Source organism: Lutjanus erythropterus, chromosome 22 (assembly GCF_056507025.1).
Source record: "Lutjanus erythropterus isolate fLutEry1 chromosome 22, fLutEry1.hap2, whole genome shotgun sequence".
NCBI classification, from domain to species: Eukaryota; Metazoa; Chordata; class Actinopteri; order Lutjaniformes; family Lutjanidae; genus Lutjanus; species Lutjanus erythropterus.
Genome location: NC_139338.1, coordinates 9,263,668 through 9,291,355, shown reverse-complemented (window position 1 = coordinate 9,291,355; position 27,688 = coordinate 9,263,668). Strand labels below are relative to the sequence as shown.

Below are 27,688 nucleotides of genomic sequence, written 5' to 3'. Positions count from 1 at the left end.
CATGGTGACCTCAGTGAAAGAGGACCTGCACCCTCTGTAGATATAAACTGCTCATTCTACGGTAATTCCACTAATATTCATCATGTTTTTATTAGTGTATAATTATTGTCTATTCAATTTCTGCAGTACTTTTCCTATAAACCCTCCTAAGTCTTAGACACTGGACCTTAAATTGACATGATTAAATGAGACAGTAGCTAAATCCAGTCATGATGCAGAATACAAAACAGCTAAACTCCTGCTAAATCTAATGTAACTAGCTAGCACATGTCAATAGCTGGCATTACAGCTTTAGACTCCAGTACAATTAGTATGATTTGTTGTGACCACCTTTAAATATTAAATTGAAAAAAAAAAAAATTGTATTTTCATTCATTGTTTGGCTGTAGGGAAATTGGTTTTTAATCATTAATTGCTGTTAAGAATTAATCAACTAAAAATGTATTAATCAATAATTAATGACAGTTTGAGTCCTGTGTAAAATGAAAAGTCACTGTCCATTTTGCCTGTTGCTGCTGGTACTCTCCACTGTGGAGTCATTGGCAGTTGACCTAGTCTGTCGATTAGGTTTGAGGATGTGTTGACTATTTTTTAGGTATTGTGTGGTTTCTCAGATCTTTTTGGGGATCAATAATATAAAATAATCAGCCGGCAAAAACGCCAAAATTAATGCAACTGTCATAACATAGTTATAGTGGAACGCTTTCTATACGTGTTAGCCAGTCTGAAAAGTTTAAAACTTATTCCTCAGCTTCATTGCTTCTGCTGCTCCCTGCCTTTTTAGGGCAGTATATTGCAGTGTGCATACATTTGATGCTTGGCTCATTTATTATTATTATATATTACTGAATGTTCTCAGTGACTTCAGAATGTTTACAATGCAAGTAATGTAAATAATTAATCAGTGAAGTAAGATCTCCTGCAAGACTTTCAGGAAAAATCCAATTTGATTAGAATTCAATCTTGTATCTGATTCTGAGTCGAGTGTTTGGTGGTGCTGGTTGATGTCGTCAGACCTGTAGTAAATTTGCTCCTCTGCTGGCAGAAAACACTGGTTAATGATTCAACTCTCCTCTATTCACGAAAAACATGAGAAAAACAGACTGGCTGTTTCTGGGGTTTTATTGCATTTCTGTCAGAAGAAATGCAGACTATCGCTGCCTTGCTGCTGTTTTGGCAGACAAGAAGCTACAATTTACACACCATGTGGCTCCCAATGCTTGTAAAAGACTAAGATGTTGAAATATGATGTTAACGGGAGCCTTCTTCCATTAAATCTATCCTTCTCACTGCAAAACACAACTGACATTTTTGTTTCAATTATGTCAAGTAGTTTGAGATTGTAAGACTCATTACTAGCTTAAATAACCGTAACATTATCAATTTTGTGTCAGGCCCTCATCCCTAATCAATACCCACAGCACTTATCACCAGAGATGAAAGAACACCCTTATAGATTGCACCACTTTGTGCAGTGATTATTGATCTGTTGTTTCCTTTCCTCAAGTCCACTCAGCTCTTAAAAAGAAACTGAGAAAATGAGGACAACATTTTAGTCCTGTTGCTTTGCAGAGACAGTTTTGTCAAAGCTCAAGCATTAAAGGAAAAATATGTAGTATATTTACTCGAGTATATCCTAAAATTACCATGATATGTTATCAGAGATTAAAAGAAACATACTAAATTGAAATACAGATTTCTCCACTAACAGGGCTACAGCCAGTATGCTCAATTTCCAATCTCCATTCCGGTGCGGAACGTCTGTTCTTGTTTTGGCCACACTTCGATTATTCACTTTAAATGGAGCTAAAATTAATATTGAATGTTCACAGAATGAGTTAATGTCTGTTTATGAATCATTAAAAAACAATATTTTAGAAGGAGCAGATGTTATTAGGGGTTACATTGAGCAGTCTGTTAACACAGGCTGAAAAATATGCTCTACAGAAATTTAAATGCAACACTTTTGTTTTTGCTCCCATTTTTTAAAGCATTGAAGGAAAGGATCTAGTAAGACTTCTGTGCACATGAAATGTTTATTTCTCTCAAATTTTGTCAACATGTTTGTTAAAATCTGCATTAGTGAGCACTTCTCCTTTGCTAAGATAATTCATCCACCTGACAGGTGTGGTATATTAAACAGCAGGATTCCTGCGCAGGTGAACTTTAGACTGGTCACAACAAACAATATAGCCGAAAATCTGCAGATTTATCTTGCAAAAATACATTTATTCGGTGCTGAACTATGGCTATTTCATGTAGGGCTGCAGAATTTTATTCTCAAGAGCACAAAATCAAGACCCACCCTACTCTGTCTCTGATTGGCTAGTCATTGTTCCCTTCATTGGTTGGTTAGGTTTAGACATGAGGAATTTGTGAGGGTTAGAATATCAGTGTAAACCAATCATAGGCAGAGTAGGGTGGGTCATGACTTTGCCCCACTGGGGAAAGAACTTGGTATATGTAGCACTATTGCAAATAGCCATAGTTCAGTGCCTAATAAATGTGTTTTTTCAAAATAAAACTGCACAAAAATAAACCTTTGCCTGTATACAAAAAGTCTTAGATCTTTACTTCAACTCATGAAAAATGGGAGCAAAAACAAAAGTGTGTGTGTTTTTGTATTTATACAAGGTGCTACTGGACTAAATCTTACAAATCCTCTCTTGCAGGGAAAGATGAAAAATGGAATAGAGTTCACACAGATTAAACTTTTTTATTAATATGACATTTAGAGTCACTTTAAAATACTCTGATAAATTTGTTTCTCAAGCATAAAGCAGTTGGAAACACATTTTTACATCTGTGTCTGAGTGATATATAGAAGCCCAAGCAGCTTTTATCTTCTGTGTAAATACACTTGTGTAGGAGTGTTTCCTCACACCGACCAAGAAGTGACAGCCCTGATGCAAGAAACAGGCAAACAAATTAGCTACAAAAGCACCCAAACCACTTCCTGAACAAGAGGTCAGGCCCCTGTTTCCAGTCGCAGAGCTTTCCCAGAGTTCCTTTCACCACCATTCTCTCTCTGGGGCACGTCTACATCCCAAACCACCAAGCCTCTCTGTAACTGCTGCGTAGACGTGAACTTTATTTCTCACTATAAGGAAATATGTGTGTCTGTGTAAAGGGACTTCTGGGAGTCCCCATGCTGCCAGGGGAAATATTCAATCTCTGTCCACAGCCAAATATAAATGAGATCAAGTCAGACATCTTATCATCTCAGCCTCTTTCCAGATCAGATTACAGCTCGCCAATCAGGCTCCGTGCATATTTATTTTAGGTTTTAACCAATACCCTATAAGAAGGGATATGGTAAGTCTAAAGTAAACAGAGTAACAATAACACACAAAGCAACAGTAAACATGTCATCTCCCATGAGTGATGGCGTCACTGTCTGGGCCACTTTGGAACAAATTTGTGTGAGCAGGAGGTATGGGGAATTCAGCTTTTAAGACAAACCATGATATTCAGCAGACAAAGCACAAAGTTCTGAGTGAATATATGTAACATACCTCTGCTCAATTCTCGTGTTTTTGATTAGCCTTAACAGATGTGGACTCAAGACATATGACTTGGACATAAATTTGATGACTTTAGACTTTGACAAAATCAAAAAAGGTTTGCCACTGAACTTGGATTTTAACACCAATGACTCATGACTTCACTTGGATTTGAGCCTTTGAATAATTGATAACTTGCCCCCAACCAAAAGATTAAAAAGTCTGTTAATTAAAAAGTGTGCCTCAAATCAATTAATTTCCCCTCATTTCCTCAGTCAGCTAACTAAAATCATATTCATCCTCAGCAAATCAACATGTAAGTCCCCATATCCACCTTGTTTGAACCAATCCAACAGCATCCAATTAAGTTGCAGGAGAGAACCATGGAGAACTAACTTTACATTACTGAGCTCCAGTTGGAAAAAAATATACCAAAGACAGTAATATTTGCAAATAAAAAATGATCAATAAAAAATGATCAACAAAAAATGAACTGCCTTATGCAAACGGGTCAAAAATTACAGATGGACACAACAACTTGCAGCTTCATTTGAAATTTGAAGTAGCACAAAGAACAGTAAGTCAAGGCTCTGTTGTTAAAATGTCATTACATTTGGTGAAGAGTGCACAATGACCTGTTTAGGACTTGAAACTCAATGTTTAGGGCTTGGGACTTGACCTGATGTCTTGCACTCAAGGCAGCAACCGCAGCCAGTGTCACCTGAGATAGCATGATGTTTGCCAAACACCACATCAGTTAGTCGTCATCCTAAAGTCTTTTCTTTTGCAACATTAAAAGTGGAAAATATGCTGTTTGAAAAGACAAAGTCTAGTTGGACATTTTTCCATTATACTTGTAGTTGTAGGCATACTTAAATCTACACTGTAACACAACAGTGCTGTTTATTTCCATGTCTTCTATATGATTCATCAACTACTTGGATGCTGACTTTCTGTGTGGCACCTGTTAGTTTTAGACTCAGTCTTTTAGCATGATATCATGTAGCCATTAATTGCATACTACAGACTGTTTTACAAGATTATTCTTTAAAACAAGTCAGCTGAATACATTCGAAAGTCAGCCAGGGGCAATGTTTTCTACCAACTCGTGGAGCTAATGTCAACTTAATTAGTTAGCTAGCTACAGTTGATCAAATCTGCCAGCAACAGTCATCTCAGTTGGCACAGACAATACTTTAGAGAGCTACAGAGCTGCCTTTGTTTATAATCTGAAATCAAGGGCCCATTGTTTCATAAATTACTAATTGTGAGTGGTAAATCTGCCACCGTTATCATAATAAACTGCATATGAGTCATCTGGAAATGGAAGGCTTGACAGCCATGGTAACTGTGTCGAAAGGGGAAGGGGCTTCACAAACGGTCAGTTGGGCCAACAGCTATCTGCTTGGCTCTCCTTTGTTCTGAGTTATTGCTTTCCATGCTGCTTAGCTTCAGAATGATCAGAAAAGACATGTAACATGAATCCTTCCATCATACTTATCCTTATAATACTTGGACTACTTGGCTCTAAACTGTAATACAAAAACAATGTCTTCTGCATGACTTGGCTGGTGAGGATGCTGACTGTGTGGGACCTGTGTCTTTAGCCTTAGCCTCAGTCTTGCATGATATCTTGTATGTAGCCATCACTGGAGCATATGTCTAAAGATTGTCCTTTTAAACTGGGCAACTGGATACATTAAAAACACAGTGATTGGCAACATTTTCAATCAGCTCCTGGAGCTAACGGTAGCTTAATTAGTTAGCTAGCTATCTACAGCTGATCAAATCTGCCAGCAACAGTTGTCATCTCAGTTGGCACAGTCGATACTTTAGAGAGCTACAGAGCTGCTTTTGTGTGTCATCTGAAATCAAGGGCCCATTGTTTCATAAATTACAACTTGTGAGTGGTAAATCTGCCTCCGTTATCATCATAACTGCATATGAGTCATGTGATATGGGAAAGGTTGCCAGCCATAGCAACTGTAACTACAGGGGAAGGGGCTTCGCAAATGGTCAGTTGAGCCATCAGCTATCTGCCTTGCTCTCCTTTGTTGTGAGTCATTTCTTTCTATGCTGCTTCACTTCACACTATTCAGGAAATAAAAGTATGTGCATCCTTGAGGAACAATATCTTTTCCCAAATTATGGATCCAGTAATGCGTAAAGACATCTAATCATCTCTTTTGTTCTCCAGATCAGCTTACAGCTGACCAATTACCAGCATGGCTCTTCTTCTCCATGAAACCTAAACTCATTAGTTACTGAGGTTTGCAGATTCCTGGTTATTATACACCCTTTAAATTAATGAGATGTTGGGCATAACCAGCGCAACTGCTCGTCTGAGAATAATAGACCAGCTGTCCATTGTCAGCCAGGCTTAATTAGTCATTAGCTATGAGATAATTAATAATTTGGCATATTTCCATAAACAATAGGTAGATTAGATGTCTTAAATGAACACCCTTTGAGCACTGAGGGTTTTGTATGAACCCTGACTTACCAATTTCCATCTGATATGCCAACCTGTCCAAAGTAGACCAAATGAATTATCACTTGAGTTGTACTATATTGTCATCATAATAGACAAAAATCTTAAAATTCAAAGGTTTACCCAGTGTTGCCCAGGAGAACCCCAGCAGTGAAAATGAATGTATCTCTCCTAATATCAGTGTGAATAGCCTCCAGTCCGTGGCTGGCAGACAACCATTTCAGTTTGTTGTGCAGAGAACACAATCCCTGCGTCACAAGATGGCATTTTGGCAGCTAGATTGGTTTTGCTGCCTCTAGCCAAGTTCTCATAATAAATCAAACTGCAATTAAACCATCAGGCGCAGTGTTTTACACTCCTGAGCCATTAAATCGTTTCCTCTATAAATCTCTAACGCAGAGGGATTAGCTGCAATCATGAGCGGTGTAATTACGCCAGTAATGTTGGTCAGACAGAGAAAGATAATCTTTGCATTGTGTTGACATATTGGTAGACAATTAACTGAGCCCTGTTATAGGAAGTCGGACTGTCTTGTATATAAACATAAACATAAACATGTATAATTAAAGACATTAACTATGATAAAAATGTCAGGCCTTGTGTAATATGAAAGATGTCACTTGTAGTGGTGAATCCACAAATTGTACTGGTCCTCTGAGCTCTGTGGAGCAAACAACTAAACTAAACACACAGTGCACTAACCAATCACCAAAGGGCAGCTGGTGAAGTCGTGCATTTAGCAGCTGAAGTGACAATTATTTCTAAGGAGGTGGTGGAGACCAAAACAGAGCTAAAAGAGAGTCAACAATGGAGTTACATCTGTCAGATCACCAGGAGCAAGACTCCCAATGACCCTCCCAACATCCCTAAACAGGGAAGAGACTGCATTGTGGGTAATTTAGGCATCAGATTTCAGACTGGTGCTCTCACAGATGAACAGTCTATATTTCATCTGATCAAAATTAGTTTTCAACATTTGAGATTTAACTTGATTTGAAGTAGATGACCTGCTGTTCTTAGCCCTCAGTTATTCAATAATCTGGCTACACAGATATGCACCGAGATTTCACTCAGCTAATGAAATTATTTGTCTTCAGAGCAGCTCCATCTCTAGGAAATGACCACAGGGGAGTAGAAAACAAATTGTAAACACATCATGGGAAAAGATTCAATTCTCAGTGACAAATGCACCAACATGTCAAACAAACATTGCATTGAAAAAGAGAATGAACACAACATAAAAACCAAACACAATTTGAAGCTAAATCAAAGTGAGTCCCCAGGACAAACAGGTGGTCGTTGGAGTGGGTCCCAGGAAACTGAGAAAATCCTGTGTGATGTTATATGTTATACGGGCTACATTTGTGCAATTTAAAACAGTAGTAAAATGCAATATACACATAAATGCAGCAGTAATACTAATCCAGAAATATAATTAAAAAGCACTGATGGGACTACTATTTAATACTTTAAGTACATTTTACTATCATACTAACATAATTTTATCTTAAGGTTTAGAATGCAGAGCTTTTACTTATACTAGAGTATTATGAGGTTGGTATTAGGCTGCGCATATTCAGGCCCATTACTGAAGCAAAAGTGCTAGCCTAACTGCACCTGAACTGCACGTTTGTAACCGGATGAGCCTTCCCCTTTAAGACTTTGTGGGCAGTCTGTGTGTGATGGGGTTTAGTGGATTTTGTTGTGTCTTTTTTTTTCATTGTGGTGGGGGGAAAAAATCACAAAAGAAAACGGGTGCTTCCCCTGGACGCATCACTGGCAGTTTTTCTGTGTTCTTTTGGATTTTAATACATCAGAGACACAGGATGTGTACCTATCAGCATAATGTGACAGACAGATTGTATTGGAACTTGACAAATATAGTGATAATTGTCATGCAACCAGTTCTTGCATCGCTGACTCACTCACTTCAAGTTCAGAGTTGTTTACACAAACTTTATTTTTTCCATCCTCTGAGAGGCGTTCATGTTTTATATAATCCTTCAACGTTTCAATACACCTCTGCTTGAATACACTTTGCCTTTGCGCTGTAAAGACGGATGTCTCTTTGTTTGAGCACAACAATTCGCCGTATGTATCAAGTTCACTTTGAATGACAGTGAAGGTCAGACAAACTCCCCTCTGCTCCACTTTGTACGAGCTCCATGAACGCACAATGGCAGGGAAAGAGGCAGTGATTCTCCTCAGGGCCCTGCAGCTCGGTAAAATAGGACACTAGAGAGGCTTTGATTTCACATCACTGAAGATGCAAAAGGACAGAAGCTCACATTTGTGGGGTTAGAATGGGAAGGGCGTGAGGACTCTAACACCACATTCATCCCTTTAATTTAGACTCTAACAATAGCACCACAGCGCTATTCATCAAAATCCACAGATGAGGGCAGCCACACCTAGAGAGCGATATTCACTGTGATTACACACATAAAGGTGAAGCTCTGTGTACGAAGAGCAACTGGGGAAAAAAAGGAGTACTTATTTTCACCATGAACACTGTCAACCTGGGTATTATAGCTTTTATACAATGGCCCTGTCTATACTGCACCTACAGCGAGCACTGTGGAGTTTAAAAAGCAACTTTCACATTATCACCACATTTTATCAGTACTTTACTTTTATTCTTAGACATAAAATACTTTAAAATATCACATTGTCTTCAGTTTTTACCCTCTCTAACATACCTGGTGGCCACTCTTAAAATCTGATCAAAAAGTTTTGTTAGAAGGAAAATCAAAGTGCAGCTTGAAATTCCACTACCTGCACAATCTTACTCACCATTTAAAATTAAGGAAAAAAGACAGAGACTGATACAAACTAAAGGACAAATTAAGTCTTTTGTAGGTGCCTTTCAAAATGCATATAACCATTGTAAAAATGATTTATATTACTGTTGTTGTAATCATGGTCATAGTTAAAGAACATCTGTGATTCTTTTCTTCTGGAGGCACCCCACTAGAATAATAACAATTTGAGGTGCCATTGAAGTCAGGGGACGTAGTATAAAGAGAGCGAAACACATTTAGGCAGTGGGCTGGATGGATGGAGGGTACAGAGGAGCAGTTGAAAGCGTCCTGACTGAAAACATCACAAACTGGCATGGGATGTGCAAGACCCAGGACAGGAAAACTCCACAGCGGGTCATTAAAACTGCCCAGAACATCATTGATACCCATCTACATCAGAGATATCAGGGAGCTGTGGTGCCTATGCAAAGCCCAGAGGATACTAAAAGACAACAAGCACCCCAGCTACAGCCTGTTCATCCTGCTGCTATCAGGCAGGAGATACAGAAGTACTGGCTGCTGTACCATCAGACTGAAGAGCAGCTTTTTCCTTCAGGCTGTGAGACTGCTTAACTCAACCTATTAAATTAGCTTGCTCTATATTTTTATTTATCTCTATAGTCAATTCCAATCAACCAATCAAAGAAGGGACTACAACAAAATCTCATTTTATGACCTTGCTGTAAATAAATCACCTTGTATCCTAGAGCAAAGCTTTAAATTAAAGTTTTGGGGATTGAATTTATAGGAAAGTGTGACATAACTCATCTGAGCAAAAGGAAAAAATGGTTTGAGGTGGGAGGAAATAGTGTTGAATAAATCAAATATCGCTGAATATTAAACATTAACCTAAACCACAACTGATAATGCACGTCCAGAAGCAAAGAAAAAAACGCCTAATGGATCTATCATGAAATTTTAAAAGCACTGCTAATCTCTAGAGAGTAAGGTTGTTAAAAGCAAGGAGGGAAATAACCAGCGATGACTCACACTCTGGTTGAGGACAGCGGCAGAATATACGGGTGGAGAATGGATGATATGTGAAAGCAGAGCGGAGGTGTGCTCTAAAAATAATTCAGCAGTAGAAAAGCATGACCACTACAGGGAGCCCACCTTCCTGTGACACAATCATTTACCTTGATGGGTCCAACGCGTCTATTGTGAGTGTGAAGGCAAGATTAATTTCCTGATATTTATACAGACTATAGAGGCACAGAACATTGGCTACCAAGAACTTCACTCCAGAAATAAATCTTTTCTCTGGCTAATCCTGTGTGCAGAGCGAAGGAGTGAATCGGTGAATGCTGAAACAGGCGGATAGCCTTCAGAGCTCAAACAGATAAGATGAATGGCAGAGACACCTTGTTCCTTTCTGAGGACAAAAGGAAGCTCCGGCCAGCAGATGATGCGTTCAACAGAGGAGGAAGTGGAGGAGGACGGGGAAAGATGAGCAGAGTGCAGGCACACTGAGGGAATTCTCTGACAGCTTAATGAAGCTCCAGAGTTCTTAAGCTGCTGTATCAGAGGACCGACTGCCCACCTGCTGTCAAGAAGCGTAGCTCCTTAGTTAGATTATGTATTGTTGTAGGTGAAATTAAAAAAAATCTGCCTGTAACAAGATCAACTGTGTGACACAAAATGAGCTGAATATGTTCTCTAAACACAAGTTTGAAATTCTTTAACTTAAGCAAAAGACTCTTGCTTTGGACTTTATGAATGTAGCATTACTTCATAAATTTTCTGAGCGAAAAGGGGAAAAGGAGAGACTGGAGGAACAAAACAAAATGAAACCCAGTTTTTAGTAGCAAGCTTACATCTAACATCTGCATATCGGACTTGCAACCTTACAGCACCCCACAAGTGTTGGATGCCATTCCTCATGCTACATTACACAAACTACATAAGCTTTCCAGACTGAAGTTAAGTTTCAGTAGTAGTAGGAGTAGTATTGGAATCAGAACTGAAAAAGTGGATCAGTACTTCTCTGCTTAAGAGGCTCCAGCCACCAAAGTGGCTTTGTGCAGTGCTGCTTTGAGCTAAATACCAATGTCAGTATGCACAGATACTTACAATGACAATGCTAACATGTTTATGTTTAAATAACGGTCACTATTATTTGCATATTACTGAAGAGTATAAGCCTGCTAATATTTGCCACAAGCTGCTTATGTTAGGGAAAGATCCCTTGAATAGTTGTAGAGATATTTCAGTCTGGACCAAGGTGGATGATCAGTTTCATTTTCATATACTGAGCCATGTCAGTCGCATGGCCAATAGATTGTAAGCTACTCTAGTAGCTTACATGTATGAAAACTGTTATCAGCGACAATAACTTATTGATAATCTATTAATAACCAGAATGAGAGGTTTCCGAGGAAAGTATTTGCATTTGTTTGTATTGAATTCATTGTAGCGTCTTTAATCAGTGCCTGTGAGCATGTTCCCATCGATACTATTTTTTTAAAAAGCAAATCAATTTGACTTTGTTGTCTTTATTCATTTCTTATTTAGACAGGTGTGTTTGTACATAAAACTGCAACTTTACTTTACACCTGTCTCAGCTGCCTGAGGAACTGCAATTATCCGATGATAGTTTCTCATTTTAATGCTAGTTTTAAAGGACGCCTTCAACATGTAGTTGTTCAGATAAATGTGAAAGAAAGAACAGAAGGGAGATACAGTGGAGCTACATTAAAGCATTCAGTCTTGCATCTGAATCCATCAGGATTTAATCAAGTCTCCTCTAATCAAATTCATTGTTTTCTGTGATAGATTATTTTAACCTGATCAAAGGGAAGGACACTGGCAGTTCAATCACCCATTTGTCTATGATGTCGTCTGTACATCATACTGATAATGATGTATAGTAACAGGCTTAGTGATACCATTTTAGTACAGTTAATAGGAAAATCAGTGAGTTCTTTTTTACACTGGTGACTGTAAAAAGGAAGAAAATGTTCCCTGTTGTGCCAGAATGATTTCTCAGTAGCTTCAGCTGTTTGAATGTAAAACAGTATTTTTTTTTTTATTTCTTCTCATTCTTAAAAACATATAATCAATAAAAAGTTAGCATGGTGAACGTGTTAGCAAAAAACAGCTTCACACAGCTAGCAGACATAGAACAACGTTAGCATTCATGTGGAGGCGTATTTGTGTCCAATTGTTACCCTCCTTTTGCTCTGTTTTTGTTCTCCACCTCCAATTCTTGAGGATAATATCTAGCTATATGCTCCAGTATGCTGGTGTTGTTACTGGTGTTGAGTTGGTTTATTGGAGCTTTTTCACTGAAAATAGGTGCCTGCTGAAGGGGCAGGCAAAAAATGTACTTTTTTGTCTCACTGTAAAACCAAAAAATGAATTATGATTATGGAAAAAGTCTAATCATTTCATCACACAATCTGGTTTTAGTTATCCTTTCTAAAAACACTGTCTTTCACACACAGCCAAAGCTACATGTCAAGGCCATCCAAGGTGAAAAACCACTGACACCTAACAGTGTCTCTGGGCCAGTTTTCTGTATTTCTGCTCAGGCATCTTGGAACTCTTGTGTGAGGAATGAATAACTTGCAAGTTCTGTGTCTCGCGTCAGCAGGTTCCTGTCTTTTCTAGTCCCAACAATTTCTTTCCTATTCTATCCTGAACATACTTCACTAGAAGCACTTTTTCTTTCTCTGTCACGAAGATAACACACATCCAAAGCTTTGCTACAGCAAAACACAAAACAGCCCTGAAACTACTTCTTATTGTAATTTCAGTTCTTATTATGCTACCCCCAACACGGCCACATAATTCAATCTAGTGTTCTTCACTTGCACTGGCCTTGGTGTATTGTTGCCAAGGCCTACTTGACTTTTCACCCACATGGCAGCAGGATGCCATGTGCTCAATGCAAACTGAATCAATAGCACAATTTAAAAAAATAACACCTTACAGTCTTATGTAACACACTCAAGTACATGAAAGTTACTCAGTGTTCTGCACAGCAAAGCAGACACACCTCATCTGAACATTAACATCCCTCCAGTCGCTCTGAAAGCCACTTGTGAACCTTATCATATCTCTTATCTGAAAGACTAAAATCTGCCTTTGACATGCCGATTAGGGCACTTGTACCACAGCATAATGCATTCGATGAGTCATACCTTATGGCTGCTCACCGGGTCCGGCTCGCAGGATGTAATCAGGGGAGTCAAACAGCCAGCCAGCTTCACAGCTGTGGGCTCTCTCGGCTGTCAAAGGCCAAAGATGTGCCTGGAAACCCAAGCAGCAGGATGAGCGACCGTCCCCGTGCCTCTGCATCCTGTTAATTTGCTTGGCAGTCTAGGGCAAGGAGCTATGCACAGAAAGCCTGATGGATGTTATTTAATTACTTTCCAGGACTTTCATTTCCTCCAGCAGACATCACAGGAAGTTGATTTTGGAAGCAGCATGATTGCTGTCACAATGATGTGGGTGTAAAAGGTTGGCCGTGCCATATTTCAGCAGGAAGCCTATTTCAAAGTCGTTATCATGAGTTCACAATGTAATATTGTCAAAATCATTTAGAGACATGCTGTTATCTTGCACATTGTCTTCCTCATAGACTGTTAAAAGAATTAGAGGTCCAAAATATTTCAATGTCTACATTATTCAAATGACAAGCTTGACAAACTTTACCTGTCCTGAAAGTCCAAGATGTCCCCTCAGCCCAGCCATCTTAGGTCATGTTTGATCATGGGACAGATTTTGGGAGGAACTTCAAAGGCTTTTCACACATGTACCTTTTAACCTTTAAGGCTTTTCACACATGTACCTTTTAACCTTTAAGGCTTTTCACACATGTACCTTTTAACCTTTTAAGGCTTTTCACACATGTACATTTTAACCTTTTCACCAACAGAGGCCAGTCCCAATTTATGCTGTTTTTGGTGTGCCTCTTTTAGTCAACTGAATCCCTGCTCCTCAAGCAAATGCTATAGCATATGTTTCAGTACTGGTCCAGAATGGTTCTTCTCCATTGTAAGGCCCATAAAAATTTGAATGTTGGAAGTAGGGTTGGGTTACGTAATGCTGTGCCAGTATGGTCACAGTTCCTATTAGACCAGTATACAGGATCTCTGCAGGCTTCAACAAGATAAATTAAATACTTTTTAAGACCATTACAGATGCAATTTAAGACCAATTTTACATTCTTACTGGCAAAAAAATTACAAAGGCTATGAAGGAAAATCAGAGTCCCAGAATTACTTGCAAAGTAAATTAATATATTAACATTTAACTGGTGTAGATCCAAATGCTCTCCAGAGATCACTGACTGGAAATTCAGGAGTTAACATTGGTACAGAGTGGGCTGTGCTGGGAGCAGACTTTGGTAATGCTCCCAATGTGAATATAGAAAAATATTGAGTGATAGTTGCATTTGTTCATGCAACTGTAACAACATGAGCTTCATAATCCAATCAATTCAACCAAATCAAAGACCTGTCAATATCTTATTTGAGGCATTTTATGACATTTTAAGGCCTAAAATTAAGATTGTTGTCTAACATTGTTACCAACATTGTTGGTAGCTGACCATTAACTAGTACTCTAGCTACCTTAAACATGGCTAAAATGCCTACAGCTAAACGGTATACAGCATTGGTTTCCAAACTTTTTATGGGATGCCTCCCTTTAGACGAGGAAAACATTCAAAAATCAAATGACTTGGTCACCATTTATGGAGGGCCAATCCTTTCTGTCTTCTCCTGTGTGTGATTAGTGAGTATCAGTGGTATTTGGTGAATACTGAATGTTGTGATTGTAAGGGAGTATGTTCCCTTGCATATTTTCTGCCGTCTTGCCTTTTTATTTATTTACTTTTCCATTTGTACGTTGTACTTTGATCCATCTTTCATTTACCGTGCGTCATTCTAAAGGTGGTGGTAGGATGAGCTGTTTGGTGACTAAATTGGATTTAAACTGCAAATTATAAACAAAAAGGCATTTACAAAAAACTCAGCCTCATCAGAATGTTACCTCATACTGTTATCTCCTCAGTCAGAAAGTCTTAAGACTAAAAAAATCTAAGGTGTTTTCATATTAATAAATGTCTTGCTCCTTTCTAACACAACAGTGACTCATCAACAGGGAAAATGGAAATAAGTAATGTATTTTCCTTGCAGCAAAGGATTAGACAGAGAAGATGTGACTAGAACCTTTTATGTGATTAACAGTAAAAAAAAAAAAAAAAAAAAGGCAGATCTAAGCGGTTCTGTGTTTGAGTGCTTTCAAGGTTAAGTAATATGATTTTCACTTTATTTTTTTCCACTAAGAACATGTCTTTGTTTCAGATTTAACTTCAGGCATGGTTTGTTTGACAAGAACCACAGTAATGGTCAACACCTACGAATATTAAAAAAAAGCGTCACTTCTCAGCCCAACACAGTAGCTGTTAGTCTGTCCAGCTTTGTGTTTGTTTTTGTGGCTCCGTCTCCCCTGCCTGCCCTCTGAATGACTATTTACATCATCCTCCAGACCCACACGTACATTAGGCTTATTCATGGTCCCTTCCTGGTGTTGGAGGTGGTAAACAGTAGTATTTCTGAGGCACACACATGTTGGCCCGCGCTTTTGTTATTGTTCTGCTCTCTGGCCGACAGACAGACCAAGGGGGAGGAGAGGAGGCGGAATGTTTGAGGAGCGACGAGACGAGATGTTTTACGAGCTGGCGCTTCACACACCATAAAGTTAATTTCCCAAAAGGGCATCCAGCGATCCCTCCAAGCACACTATTCACTGTATGTGAATGTGTGCCAGTGCAATAAACAGCCAGATTTTATCATTTTGTTTGGTGAAAGTCAGATAGTGACCGACACTGGTAACTCACAAGTTTCTATTAGTAATAATTAATTATTAGTTTGTACTTTACTAAATTATAACTGAAACTAGAAAAGCCACCACTACATTTTTGAGCTTTTGAGAAAGTGAGTTTTGTATTTAATGAAAGAATGCCTTAAACAAACTCCACCAACTCCTGAGGGAAATATCTGTCTCTTTAGGTGCTACATGCTCCACTGTGTTCAGTGTTCAACAGGTGAACAATGGGCTTTAGGAGCTTTTCTGTAAAAGTAATTGTGGCCAAAACAAAGTTGATTAGAGCGACGAGAGTGGTCCAACCAATCGTAATGCCCAAAAAATGAGCTAAAACACTCCGTACAACAGAGGAGGACTGCAGAGTCAGCCTGTAATTCTCAGTGGGTTTGTCAGAAGCAGTGATACTTTTCATATTACAAGTAGTCATGGCAGACCCATTTCTGAAAGAGATTTAATGGCAGTACATCTACCTTATCTATCAGGCCTCATAAATGTTTATATGGACAAGGAAACTTTTTCCATTTCTGGTTTTGACCTAAACAATCAGCATTATAAATTGATTTTTTCTGCAAGAATAGCCTCAAAAAGACTCTCAAAACAGCCAGAACACTCATCATTATTATAATCCTTCAAACTGAAATGAAAGGTGCTGAAAACAACAGAGGGAAAGGGTGACTCCAAGCTCAGATACTGAGTCTGGATCTTTGCAGTCCAGTAAAAACTACTCTATTATAATACTGTCAAATAACATTATTCCAGATATGGTCATGGGAGAGTATTTAGTCAATTCAAAACCTTGCCAGTGAGTACTCAGTTTTATGGGATCAGCTCTTTGTGTGTGCGTTCTTGTGTACACATGGGTGTGTGTTTAGCAGGGACCAAGCTGGGGGTACAGTAATTGGACAAATTTATCTTATTTCCTAACCCCAGTTTCCCTCCGCTGAGTCAATAAACCAAAGTGCCAGAACAGCCACACTTAAGTTAATACACTCTGCTCCCTCTTAGGGCCGGATCACTCTGTAGGAGTCCAGGTCAGACCATCACGAAGGGCCCAGCAAAACCCCAAGAACGCTAAAACACCCAGCAGGTCTGCTCCTGCTTGTTAGGAACACAGTTTTTCCACTCAGCAGGAGAACAGACAGCTTCTGGATGTGAGTGATTACTCCTACAGCACAGTTACACAGAAGTCCAGCTAAAATAACAAACTGTAGCACCACAAGAACTTGTATGCACATTGTACTGTCATCTAAAGTCTGGATTGAAACCCAGATGAAGAAGGATAGGACTTTTCTACCAAGGTGAATGTAATCTTGCTAATGACAAGTTAGTGTTTTATTATAAAGAAGAGGTAATAGGTTTAATGAATAAGGTTTGTTCAAGGTTTGAAGTTGCTAAGTTAGCAGAGATCTTGTCAGCATTGTCAAGTATTCGGTGTAATGTATTTTTTCCTGCTAGGATGAAATTGCCTCTGAAACGGCATTTATTGCAGACCATTATGTGTGATCAATGCAGATGTGATCAAAAGGACACTAACAGAGTGTGAAGCAGTGTGGATTATGCCATGTTTCCTCTGCATGGTGTACCTCAGCTCGACTCAACTCACTTTTTGTCAGTTCTCCATTGTCAAACGTTGTGTAGTACATGGTACTTTTTTTTGGTATCTCCTCAGCCTAGATTCCAAGCAGAGCTGAACCAATACATTGCAGGCCACTGATCGTTCAGAGAGAACTGTCACTAGCATTGTTACTCGCGCATCATGGACATCCTGCACACCAACCAGTAAACTACAAATTGTGACCACAATTTTTTTTTATTCATTCAACCCAGATTTAAAAAAAAATGCAGCCCACTAAACGGTGTCGTTGTTAATTGAAGAAGGGCAGACATTGCCACGTTTGGTTGCCAGTGACAGGATCTCAGAAGCACAGCATAACCTCCTTTGTTCCTGTGTGTATATATTGTGATAGCAGCATCTCTATGATGTTCGCCTACATGGAGGGGGTTACCAGCTGCAGTGGAATACGAAATCGAGAAAAGTACTTGGTACCAAAAGCTTGTTGAGCTAAGCCAAGCAAGACCATGAAGTGGAAACACAGCTAAACATGGCAGTGTTGGTCTGTTTGTTGGTCCACCACTTTGGCCAAGACTGAGGGCAGGATTATACTCCCAATCAGACACATACACGAACAGCTGTGGACACCATGTACGCCTCTTAGTTCTGTTTATACTACTTTCTGGGGTCTGTTTGGTGGACACAATCTTCACATGAACAGTAAATCAGCATCTGTAGTGGCCACATAGACACGTCTGCAGATGGGTCCATGCAGTCACAACTAATTGGTGGTACACAGATATCCGCACAGAGCATTCACGTACACCCTCGGATGAAAACATTTATGTCACACAGACCCCTGTAATCTCTCAAACATGGAAAGTGTCACACCAGCTTGACATGTATCAAATATTGGATGAATTGTCAGTCAGGTTTTGCACATAAATTAACAGTTGCCACACTCTGTGTACTGACAGCTTTGGTGATCCACTGACTTTTTTCTCTAGCCACCCACAGGTTGTCATTTGTGGTTTTTAGTGATTTGTCTCAACAGGTTTCCCAAATCTTTTTTTTGTCCAAACAGCAGTTCAAAGCCCAAAGGTACTCCATTTACGGTCATACAAAACTGAAAAAAGCAGTAAATTCTTATACTTGAGAAGCTGTTAGCAGCATTTTACTGATTAATCGATTATCACTTCTTTATCACGTCTGTTGTTGATTAACTTTGCGCCGGGTTGATGTGTCTGTGAAGATTCTGTCAGGTTAACTGATTTAATCAGCTTGTCCTCTCAGAACTGTCTAGCTCTGTTGGATAAAATGTAATTAGACTTTACTTATTACAGAAGGAATCTCTAATACCGCCTACTCGAAGAGGTCAGGACTAACAGGAATCTTATTCAGTGACACTTGAGCTCTGTTTAAAGCACATTCTATCTAAATACATAGATAACAGAGATATAACCTCTTAAGCTGAAATGGAAGTACAGTGAATAGATTTATGAGCTACAACAGAGTGCTCACTCCAACACACCAGAGAGTTCAAAAGAAAATGTAAAATCTGTTCAACATCATTGTTTATTTTTACCTCTGTCATACTGTGCATGAAGTGGCAGTGTATTTTCCGACCCGAGTCCCAATGTTTGCCCATTGAGGAGAAGACTGATTCATTAGCATGGGTGGGCTTCTACTGAAGCCCTATGTTTAGCTGAGAGCCGTTCATTGTTGAAAGGATCACTGGGGCTACATGTAGCTTCAGATGTGACAACAATGACTCCTATTCTGCTGTGTGTCTGTTTTTGTGCATTAAAAAAGAGCAAAGGGAAGCATGCAAAGAACATCAAGCATCTGCAGTGCTGCATAAATGTGTCCACGTGCAAATCAAATGTCCACATTGTAAAGGGAGGCAGCTGGTCTGGAGTAGAGGTTTCTTTAGTAAGCAAATGAATTTACTGCCAGAAATAGAGCACAAGTAGGTTGAAAACTTGAATACTGATACAGAATATACTCAAGGTTCCTCCTGCCTTCATACACAACTTCAATAAACTGTCTGGAAGCCCCTATTTTAAGGACGACCCTCCCTCAAAAACTAAAGACATCACCTTGTGTTTAGTATTAATTTACAAATGTTAGCATGCTAAATTAAGATGGTGAACATAGTAAATATAATGCATATTACAGGTAGGAATCTCTTGATACCTCGCAGTTCAGTTCGCTTTCAATTTAGAGCGCTACAATGATAAAACAATTCTTGATGCAGCTCCATGGATCTTGTGTCAAAATTTTAAGCTTTTAAGCCACAGGGTTGGATTGTATCTGTCTGCAGCTATTCACGCTCAGCCATCCTCGCCAAAACTCAAGAAGTAGTCTACTTTGGAAGTAAATGTTATGCAAATCTTAAATTTAAAGATAAGAACCATTTTGTCCGATTCAATTCAGAATCTGTTTTTGACTGAATGACAAGGGGGCAAGTTTCCCTGAAATACAAAACCTAACTGGCAATTAAATGATCCGCAGTCTTTTTATTTTAAAAAGTTAACTGCATTAATTAATGAATTAATCCATTTGAAAGCATCTTACATTCTCCTGCCTATATGAGAATAACTAGTGAGGGGGAGGCGGAGTGATTGCAATTACTTTAACACTAAATTAAACATAATTACAACCCCTGCCTTTTGAGAAGAAGTACATCTCTCCCTGTTAACTGCTAAAAAACTGTACTGTATGCGTGCTGTAGACCCTCCAGCTGCTGCATCGCCCTCGCAGCTCAGTTCCGCCTTTTTTGCTCTGTCAACATCACATTAATTGACATCTAGGAAATGTCCACATTGCGATGCATCTAAGAATCAAGTATTTCCCCCATGACCTGGCTTTATACCTGAAAAATATGATCCAATCTAGTGCACTTTCAGCTGCTTTTTGCTTGATTTGATTGGTGCTTCTGCTGCTGTGAAACTAGATGGGAGGAGAACATGTTCTTGCAAGAGTTCAAATTCAATAATCACCTAGGTTCTATTTTTAAAGAAAAAAGGAGCAGTGACATACAGTAAATGAATGAGCCTGAATTCTGGATAATAACCTAATCACTAAACTCATTTTCAGTGAATAGGTTTACAGCTACAGAGCAGAAAGACAGCAGTGATAAGACAAACTTCTAGGGGAGAAATGAGAGCAGTGGTGAAAAACCAGACCAGATTGAGGAGGAGATGGGCAGGGCTAACAGTTCGCTTCTTGGTTCAAGGAAAGAAGTCACTACCATGTTTTACAGTCACACATCTTTCAGCTGAAGGTTATGAACTCCTCAGTCATTATACTTTTCAGTACAGTACTTGAGCTGACCTCCTCAGGCATTTTAATGGCCTCCTTCGACATGGAAGAGATCCCGTAGCATGTTTTCTAACAGCTGATTGCTACGCAGGGGCAATCTATCTTGATTTGCAACCGGCAGGAAACACATGGTCTGTGTTATTGTGTTAGCTACTGGAGAAAACATAGGAGGGCGCCAGCTGAGGCCGAGCCGCAGCAGCTTATGGAGGAATGCTGAAACCGAGTGATAATGACTCAACTGAGTTATCTGTGGGAGTGAAGGTATTTAAGCCAGACCAAAAACAACCTCCTACTGTAATGTTGACGACGCAAACAAACTGAGTATGAGAAATTATTGCCAGTATAAAAATACTGACAGGATGATGGAGGGAAACATTAGAAAGCAGAGGTTGTGGTGAGATAAATGAGGCAGAAAGAGATGCAACCCACTCCACGAAACCTGCAGATACCCAGCAGCCTTTTAAAATGTGGCCTGAAAATGGATTTAAAGAGTACAGAGCTATCAAATCAGCCCACCTCCAGTCAAAGAAAACCTACTTAAATACTTAAAATATTTGCATACTTTATCAAGCATCAGACTGAGAGAAGTAAGAAACTGCTTGTGATAAATACAAACACACACACACACACACAGCAGTTTACCTGACTTGCCCACCCCCGCTCTTCCGAACACGGCCAGCTTCACCTCCGGGCTTTTGGCCATGACAACAGCTGTGGCCAGAGAAGATTAGCAAATCCAACCAATCAGTGAGCTCCGAGGTCAGCCGTCCATCCTCTCGTCCACACAGGAGGAAGCAGCACCTGAGAAAAGCAGCACATGGGAAAAGTTAGCCTTCAAATCTTTCTGCCAGACATGGCTTTCTAACACATGTATAATGGAAGTAAAGATAATTAGTCAACTAAGTCTAAAAATAATAAGCTTCACAAGGAAGGAACCCAAATCTCCCAAGTGGAAGTCTTATGCTTAACCCCATTCATCCACCACAGCCTGCTCCTGATGTGGACTTGGTCTTTCATTATACTGGGACTGCAACTAGTGATTATTTTTATTCTCAATTAATCTGTTGATTGTTCTCTCAATTGATTAGTTGTTCAGCCCACAAAACCAAAGATATCCAGTTCACTGTCATGAAGGACTAAAGAAAACAGAAAAAAATCACGTGCAAGGAAACATGTACAACAAGTTTATATCATACAATACACCGTTCTAATGATAAAGTGCTTTTCAGTGCTTTTCAACTTGATTGTTTTACTTGCATATACTGTAATTTCGTAATTTCATTTTTGCTGATATCTTCCACTGATTGTGAGTCATACAGTGATTCCTCAGTGAGCTGCAAGACTTACTGTACGTTAGCAAGTGTGCGGTGAATGAATGAACTAAAAAAGGCTCCTAGTCAGGTGTGTATGAGGACAGAGCAACCCTGGCATCAAGAAATAATGTATGCTTGAAACTTAATTCAGAGAGCTGCTCTAAAGAGAGATTTGTCACGAGTAAAACAGATGAGAAGCATGTCATGTGAACAGTAGCTGGAACATGAGTGAGACCTGTCAGCAGCGCTGTCATCATGTCAGCTGTGTGGAGTTATTTTGAAGTTCAAGGAGGAAAAATGGAGAACAGCTGAGTGCAGTTTTTTAAAATTTCATTCTTAGTATTTGAATAGTCCATTAAACTGTAAGGGGATCAGTGGATTGTTGCTACATGGACGTTTTCTCTTGTAACACTTAAGTCACTGATGCAGCGCTGCTAACTGTGCTGTAATTGCCATTGATGAGTTAGCTCAGTTAGCGGTCCTGTTAGACTGAAACAGCCATCAGAGGCCAGCTTAAAGACATGGAAAGCAATAATGTTACGGAGGTGATTTACAGCAGCTCCAACCAGGGCCCTCTTTTATAAAATGGACTTAGGATCAATTTTGATCATAAGTTTGACTTGAGCAGAAAACCAAATATAAGTAGATTTTTATAAAACCTTACTCTGATGTGGAAATTATTTCTGTGCAAAGTCTAGACTTGACTTTCCTGCTGGTTATAAATTGGAATAAGAGCCTGTGGTGACCTTTGCATCATATAGAAATTTTATGAACAGTGTGATAGTATTTATCAATTAAAGGTTTGAGCAATTTATAGCAACACTGTAGTTTGTCAACCTACAGTTTAGTGCAGTGAATAATATGTGTAACCTGGCTTCAATCTCCTCTACCATCAACGTCATCTTGTATTCCAAAAAGTTCACTTTTCTCTTTTGGTCTATGGCTGTTCCTGACTAAAACCTTTTTTCATTCTATAAAGCAAAATCACTGATTAAAAAACAGGTGTTGTCAATTTTAAGTGAATTTGAGATTTATAGATCACAGGTGTCTGTCACAAATATCCTTCTCAGAACTTGCTTAAGCAAGCTTTTTTTGCTCAGTATCTTTTATGAATCAAACTTAAGTGATTGTTGGAAATTATCTTAACACTAAGTTCAAGTACAAATCTAAAAACAGTTTTATGAATGAGGTCCCAGGACTCTGACTCTGGGGACAATAAAGACACAGTGGGGTTAGGTGGAGACAGGAGGCATTAAAAGGTTTCAAGAATGACTTAAAGTGATGATGAGTCAGCAAGGATTTGTTTTTATGAAGCTGGTAGTTATTTATTCCTGTTCTGAAGAATAAGGTTATACTTGTGAAATTAACAAAATGTTCAGTCTCCTTGCTGGATGTTCCAACACATTCAGAATCGTTACCACTTTTGGGAACAGCCCTAGTGCTGACCAGTCAGAAATTCTGTGTAAAAGTTTTGTCTGTGGGAAAAAAAATGAATTAAAAGAAGCAGCAGTTTTGCATAAGTGAGTCATGTTGTGGGCTGTGTATTTCTTCTTTCATGGGAGCAGAATATTTGTTTCACAGTTAGTATGATGCTTTTTAGATGGCTGGGTTAAGTTAAGTACATCAGTAAAAATGTAAGAGAGGGAAAGAGAATGTATCAGATCAGTATGAATTCTGGCAGATACTCCAGGTTGTGTTATCAGTATCAGAAATGAAAAAGTGTTATTTTACTCTAATAAAGGCGCACACTTTGTGAGTCACAAGCAATTTTGCAGCACATTGAAAAAACATATCCATCATATGAAACAGTGCTGATAAAACACATGATGATGTTGCTGCTCTCGTCGGTTGCCTACCAAGTTAAGATCACAAAGATCATCAGTTTTAAACAGTAAAGTGAGCGGTATGTAGCACAGAGACAGCAGTATCAGTCCGTTTTGGGCAGTTGTTGACCTCCCAAGTGGGATTTTTTAAGCAGGTGTGCGAAAGAAAGAGAGAGTAGATGACAGACAGTGGAGAAGCATAAAATAAAGCTCACACAGAGTTGAAGTCATCTATTCAGAAGGAAAACATAACTGCAGCCCGTTAAAACAACCGAGCACAGGTCTGTTTGATGAGAAAACAGCCCACGGTGAGGTTATCTCACCAGGTAATTGATTCTCAACTTGTGCCCCAAACACACTCTGTTTTTCTCCTGGCTGGTCTTCCAACTTTTAACCAAAAGCAAATAGACAACAGCTCGAAACTAATTGAAATCTACAGCTTAATGATTCCAGATGAATCCTGGGACACACTGGCTGGCTCAAGGATGGTGCATGTCCAATTAGCAGCAATAGTGGCTGAGATAATACAGCAACAAACACAGGGCTGAGCCTCGTGTTTCCTTTGAGTTGGTGGCGGCAGCCTGAAATAAGTGTGTTTGTAACTGGAGGGTCATGGATTTGAACCACTGCTGCAGCTGTGAAACTGCAGAAGAAAACTCATATTTTCCTCAGGAGCTGTACTGTGCTGCAGTCTCAACAGAAAATCCTGACTAGAATACAACAGTAGAGACACACGTCATCCCCCCTGATGATCTGACCTATAATGCAACTCTAACACAAGTCAAAGCATCAACACTGACTGTTACTTAAAATTCAACAAAAACACACTTGGCTGTCTTTTGTTGCCATGTGTTCCTGCTTGTGACTGGAAAATACAACCCTGTCATGTCTTTTTCTGTGTGTTGCATTGCAGAGTTGTGGCTAGCCAATCACAGTCTGTACTGGAACAAAATGGCATGCTGTGTTCTTGATTCAATGGAATAGTTGGACATTTTGTGAAATACACTTATTCGCTTTCTTAGAGAGAGTCAGACACTGGATGTTGACTGTGGGTGTAAACCTATTTCAGGTGGCACTCTGTCACTGTTCTGCAATCCATGCTATGGTAAACAACAGCAACCTCCAAGCTAGGAAACTATGCCCCAAAAATGTTAAGTTACACTAACCCTAACAGGGTCGCTAACCGTACGAACGAAATACAGCTAGCCACTGACACGTTTCCTTTTGCAGGGATTTAGGCATTTTAGTACCACAGCTCCCGTTTTGCACTGATGAATGTGATTGGTCAGAGATTTTTTTTCCCCCTTTCTTCAGTTCTGCTGTGTCTCTACAAATAGTCTCTTCAAATAGGGTTATGACTTTGGTTGTTTAATCTGTTTAATCAATAACAGAAGTATAAAAACGACATAGCATGGTTTACAAGTAGTTATGTGCTGACTAGCTTGTTAACAGTATGATCGGCAGCCGCCAACTAGCCCTGCAAGCACCGCGTACATCACCAAACCTCTAGTTTACAATCGATAGATTTCACTGCGCTACTCCCTGCTGTGACTAGATCAGAAGGTCAACTTTGAAAGGCCATAAGACACTAGCTGTAGAAAAGAGGAATAGTTGCCAATTATGACAGAAACCTTCATGTTAGTTTGTCACTGCCAGTCTGTCAATTAGCATGTTATGGTCTCCTCCAGTGTCAAAGATAGCACGCAAATTTAATGGTGCTATGGCATCATTATTCCAAACGCACTCCTGAAAACAAAGATCCGTTGCTCTGAAAGGCACGGGTCCACTTCCATGGAGGCTACCATGTTGCCCTGCAGTGTTTCTACAGTAGCCCAGAACAGACGAACCAAACACTGGCTCTAGTTATGGCCTTTTTAATTCCTACACAGTTGTCTTTTAATTGTTTTCTATCATTTATCTTGTCAAACGACAACAAAAAAAAAAAAAACTGATGTGATCAAGGGGCACAAAACTGTATCAGGCTTTCCAAAACTAACAGTAATTCCAAAATTGTTCATTGTATTGTATTACACACAATAATGAATCACTCAATAAGTGCTCAAGAGTGACAGAAAACTGGCTCCTAAACATTCCTGCCATGAGAACCAACATATAGCCTGCTGAAGTATGTCATCCATGTTTGTGAGATAATCTATCATCGGTGGCTCTTATGTAAATTTAACCAAGCAAGAAAATGTCTTCACTTGTCCCTCTGTTGATGGCTGAAATGAGATATAGCAAGAAAAATGGGAGAAAACTGAAAACAGACGTTCGGTACACCCTGTCTGGATAAATAAAAGCTGAAAAATGTGTTTGTGTGTGTGTCAGTGCCAGAAACATGTTCGCCAGCTTCACACTGGTTGAAGTTATGAAGTGGCAAACTTCCAGGGCTTTCTTTCCTTCTCCACTGCAGCGCACACACTCACAGTTTAAGCTAACCTTTTCCCTTTTATACCAACACACACATGCCCAAATATGGTGTGGCTGTGTGCCGCTTGGTGTGGCTCAAGTGGAGGTCGATCATATATCTCTGTCTCCCTCTCCGCGAGGGTCATCATGGCAGCCGTCAGCATCTTTAAATATTTTCTTTTTTATCATTATTAACGAGGACTCCACAACTCCACCAGCCAGACAGCAAAGTCAAAACAGTGTGTGATATTGCAGTAATGATGTAATGGTTATAACAGTAACATTTTGTTCTGTCTTTCCAGTTTAGGTTGAGGTGTTTTGCACATTTATGAGCTAGTGATATAGTGATATAGTGATTTAGCACTTAAGGTTAATAAATTATCGACCATGCAGTGTCGGCCACAACAACAGCTTGGTTAGCTGTAATCTTATTATTCTCCATCACCTTGATTATGGCTGTTTGCCTTCTATATTTGGAGACCATTCTCCCAAGAAAAATGGCAGACTCATTCAGCAAGTGCCCCAAAACAACACGTTGACACTCGAGACAAAGTCCTCTCACAGCTGTAAAAGACAGCAGGATTTCTGGTTCTTTCTTGCAGCTATGCCACCAGTATAAGGAGTAAAAATTTAAGTGTATCTATGTAAAATTTGTTTGAAGTTACAACTCAGTGTGAGGTCTCTTTTCTGTTTAATCTTGGGGTTAAGGCAAATACTAACAAGCCAAATAAACAACTTTTTTGGTTATGGTTTTGCTAGCTTATCCAAAAAGTGACTAGATGACCCAATCTGAGCCAATGAGAACAGACATTTGATGCAGGACATAAGGCACCGCCCCTGGGTGAGACACCAAGTTTTTATGAAGTCCCAATTCTAGAGAGCAGTTACAAACAACATATTTTCGAGGACTTGTTAACATTTGAGATTACAGGAGTAGTTAATAATTTGCAGAAATACACTTTTTCTGTTTCATACAGTGTCACAAGAAAATCCATACCTCTGTATGCTAAATTTGAAGCTACAGTAAGCCAACAGATAGCTTAGCTTAGCATAAAGACTGGAAACAATTAGTCTGGATCTGCCCAAAGTTCACAAAGTCTTCTTACTAGCACCTATAAAGCTTACTAATCAACTTTTGTGTCTGGTTTGTTAAATTCATACAAAACCTGAAGTGTATGTGTGCCCCGACACTGTCCAGCACATAACAACATACAAGGTTGTTTTTACCCCTTGTTTGTACGGATCATACAAGCGTGTTCATCAGGTGCTGGCTGATTTTGTTACGTGCAAACAGAGCCAAGCTAGCTGGTTCACCCTGTTTCCAGCCTGCTGAGCTAAGCTAACCAGCTGCTGGTTGTAGCATCTTATTTAGCGTCTTATTATCTAACTCATACATAAAAACTTTTAAACCAAAATTAAGTTTGTTCAACTTAATTGAGCTTGTAGAGAACAAAGAAAATCATGTTGGTTATACTAAACTAATTAAGTTAGTAAATTGATATATATATATATATAAAAAAAAAAAAGTCTTATGAGATTTACTGCAGAGTTGGGATTGCAAATTTTGCAAATTTTGACTATAATTTTTAAAAGTTGAGTTAGTGTATTGGTTTTAGAGTGCAAGACAGCGATTGAGCT

The 27,688-nt window shown here is 39.2% G+C and overlaps 1 protein-coding gene across 1 annotated transcript in view; it reads right to left on the bottom strand.

Annotated features, from left to right (window-relative positions):
• rerg (RAS-like, estrogen-regulated, growth inhibitor) overlaps positions 1 to 27,688 on the bottom strand; it is a 51,688-nt gene that overhangs the window by 17,945 nt on the left and 6,055 nt on the right. Inside the window, exon 2 of the mRNA XM_084711436.1 lies at positions 21,148 to 21,306. Within this exon, the coding sequence (XP_084567562.1) occupies positions 21,148 to 21,208 (61 nt within the window). The 5' untranslated portion in view covers positions 21,209 to 21,306. The remainder of the gene's footprint in view (positions 1 to 21,147; positions 21,307 to 27,688) is intronic.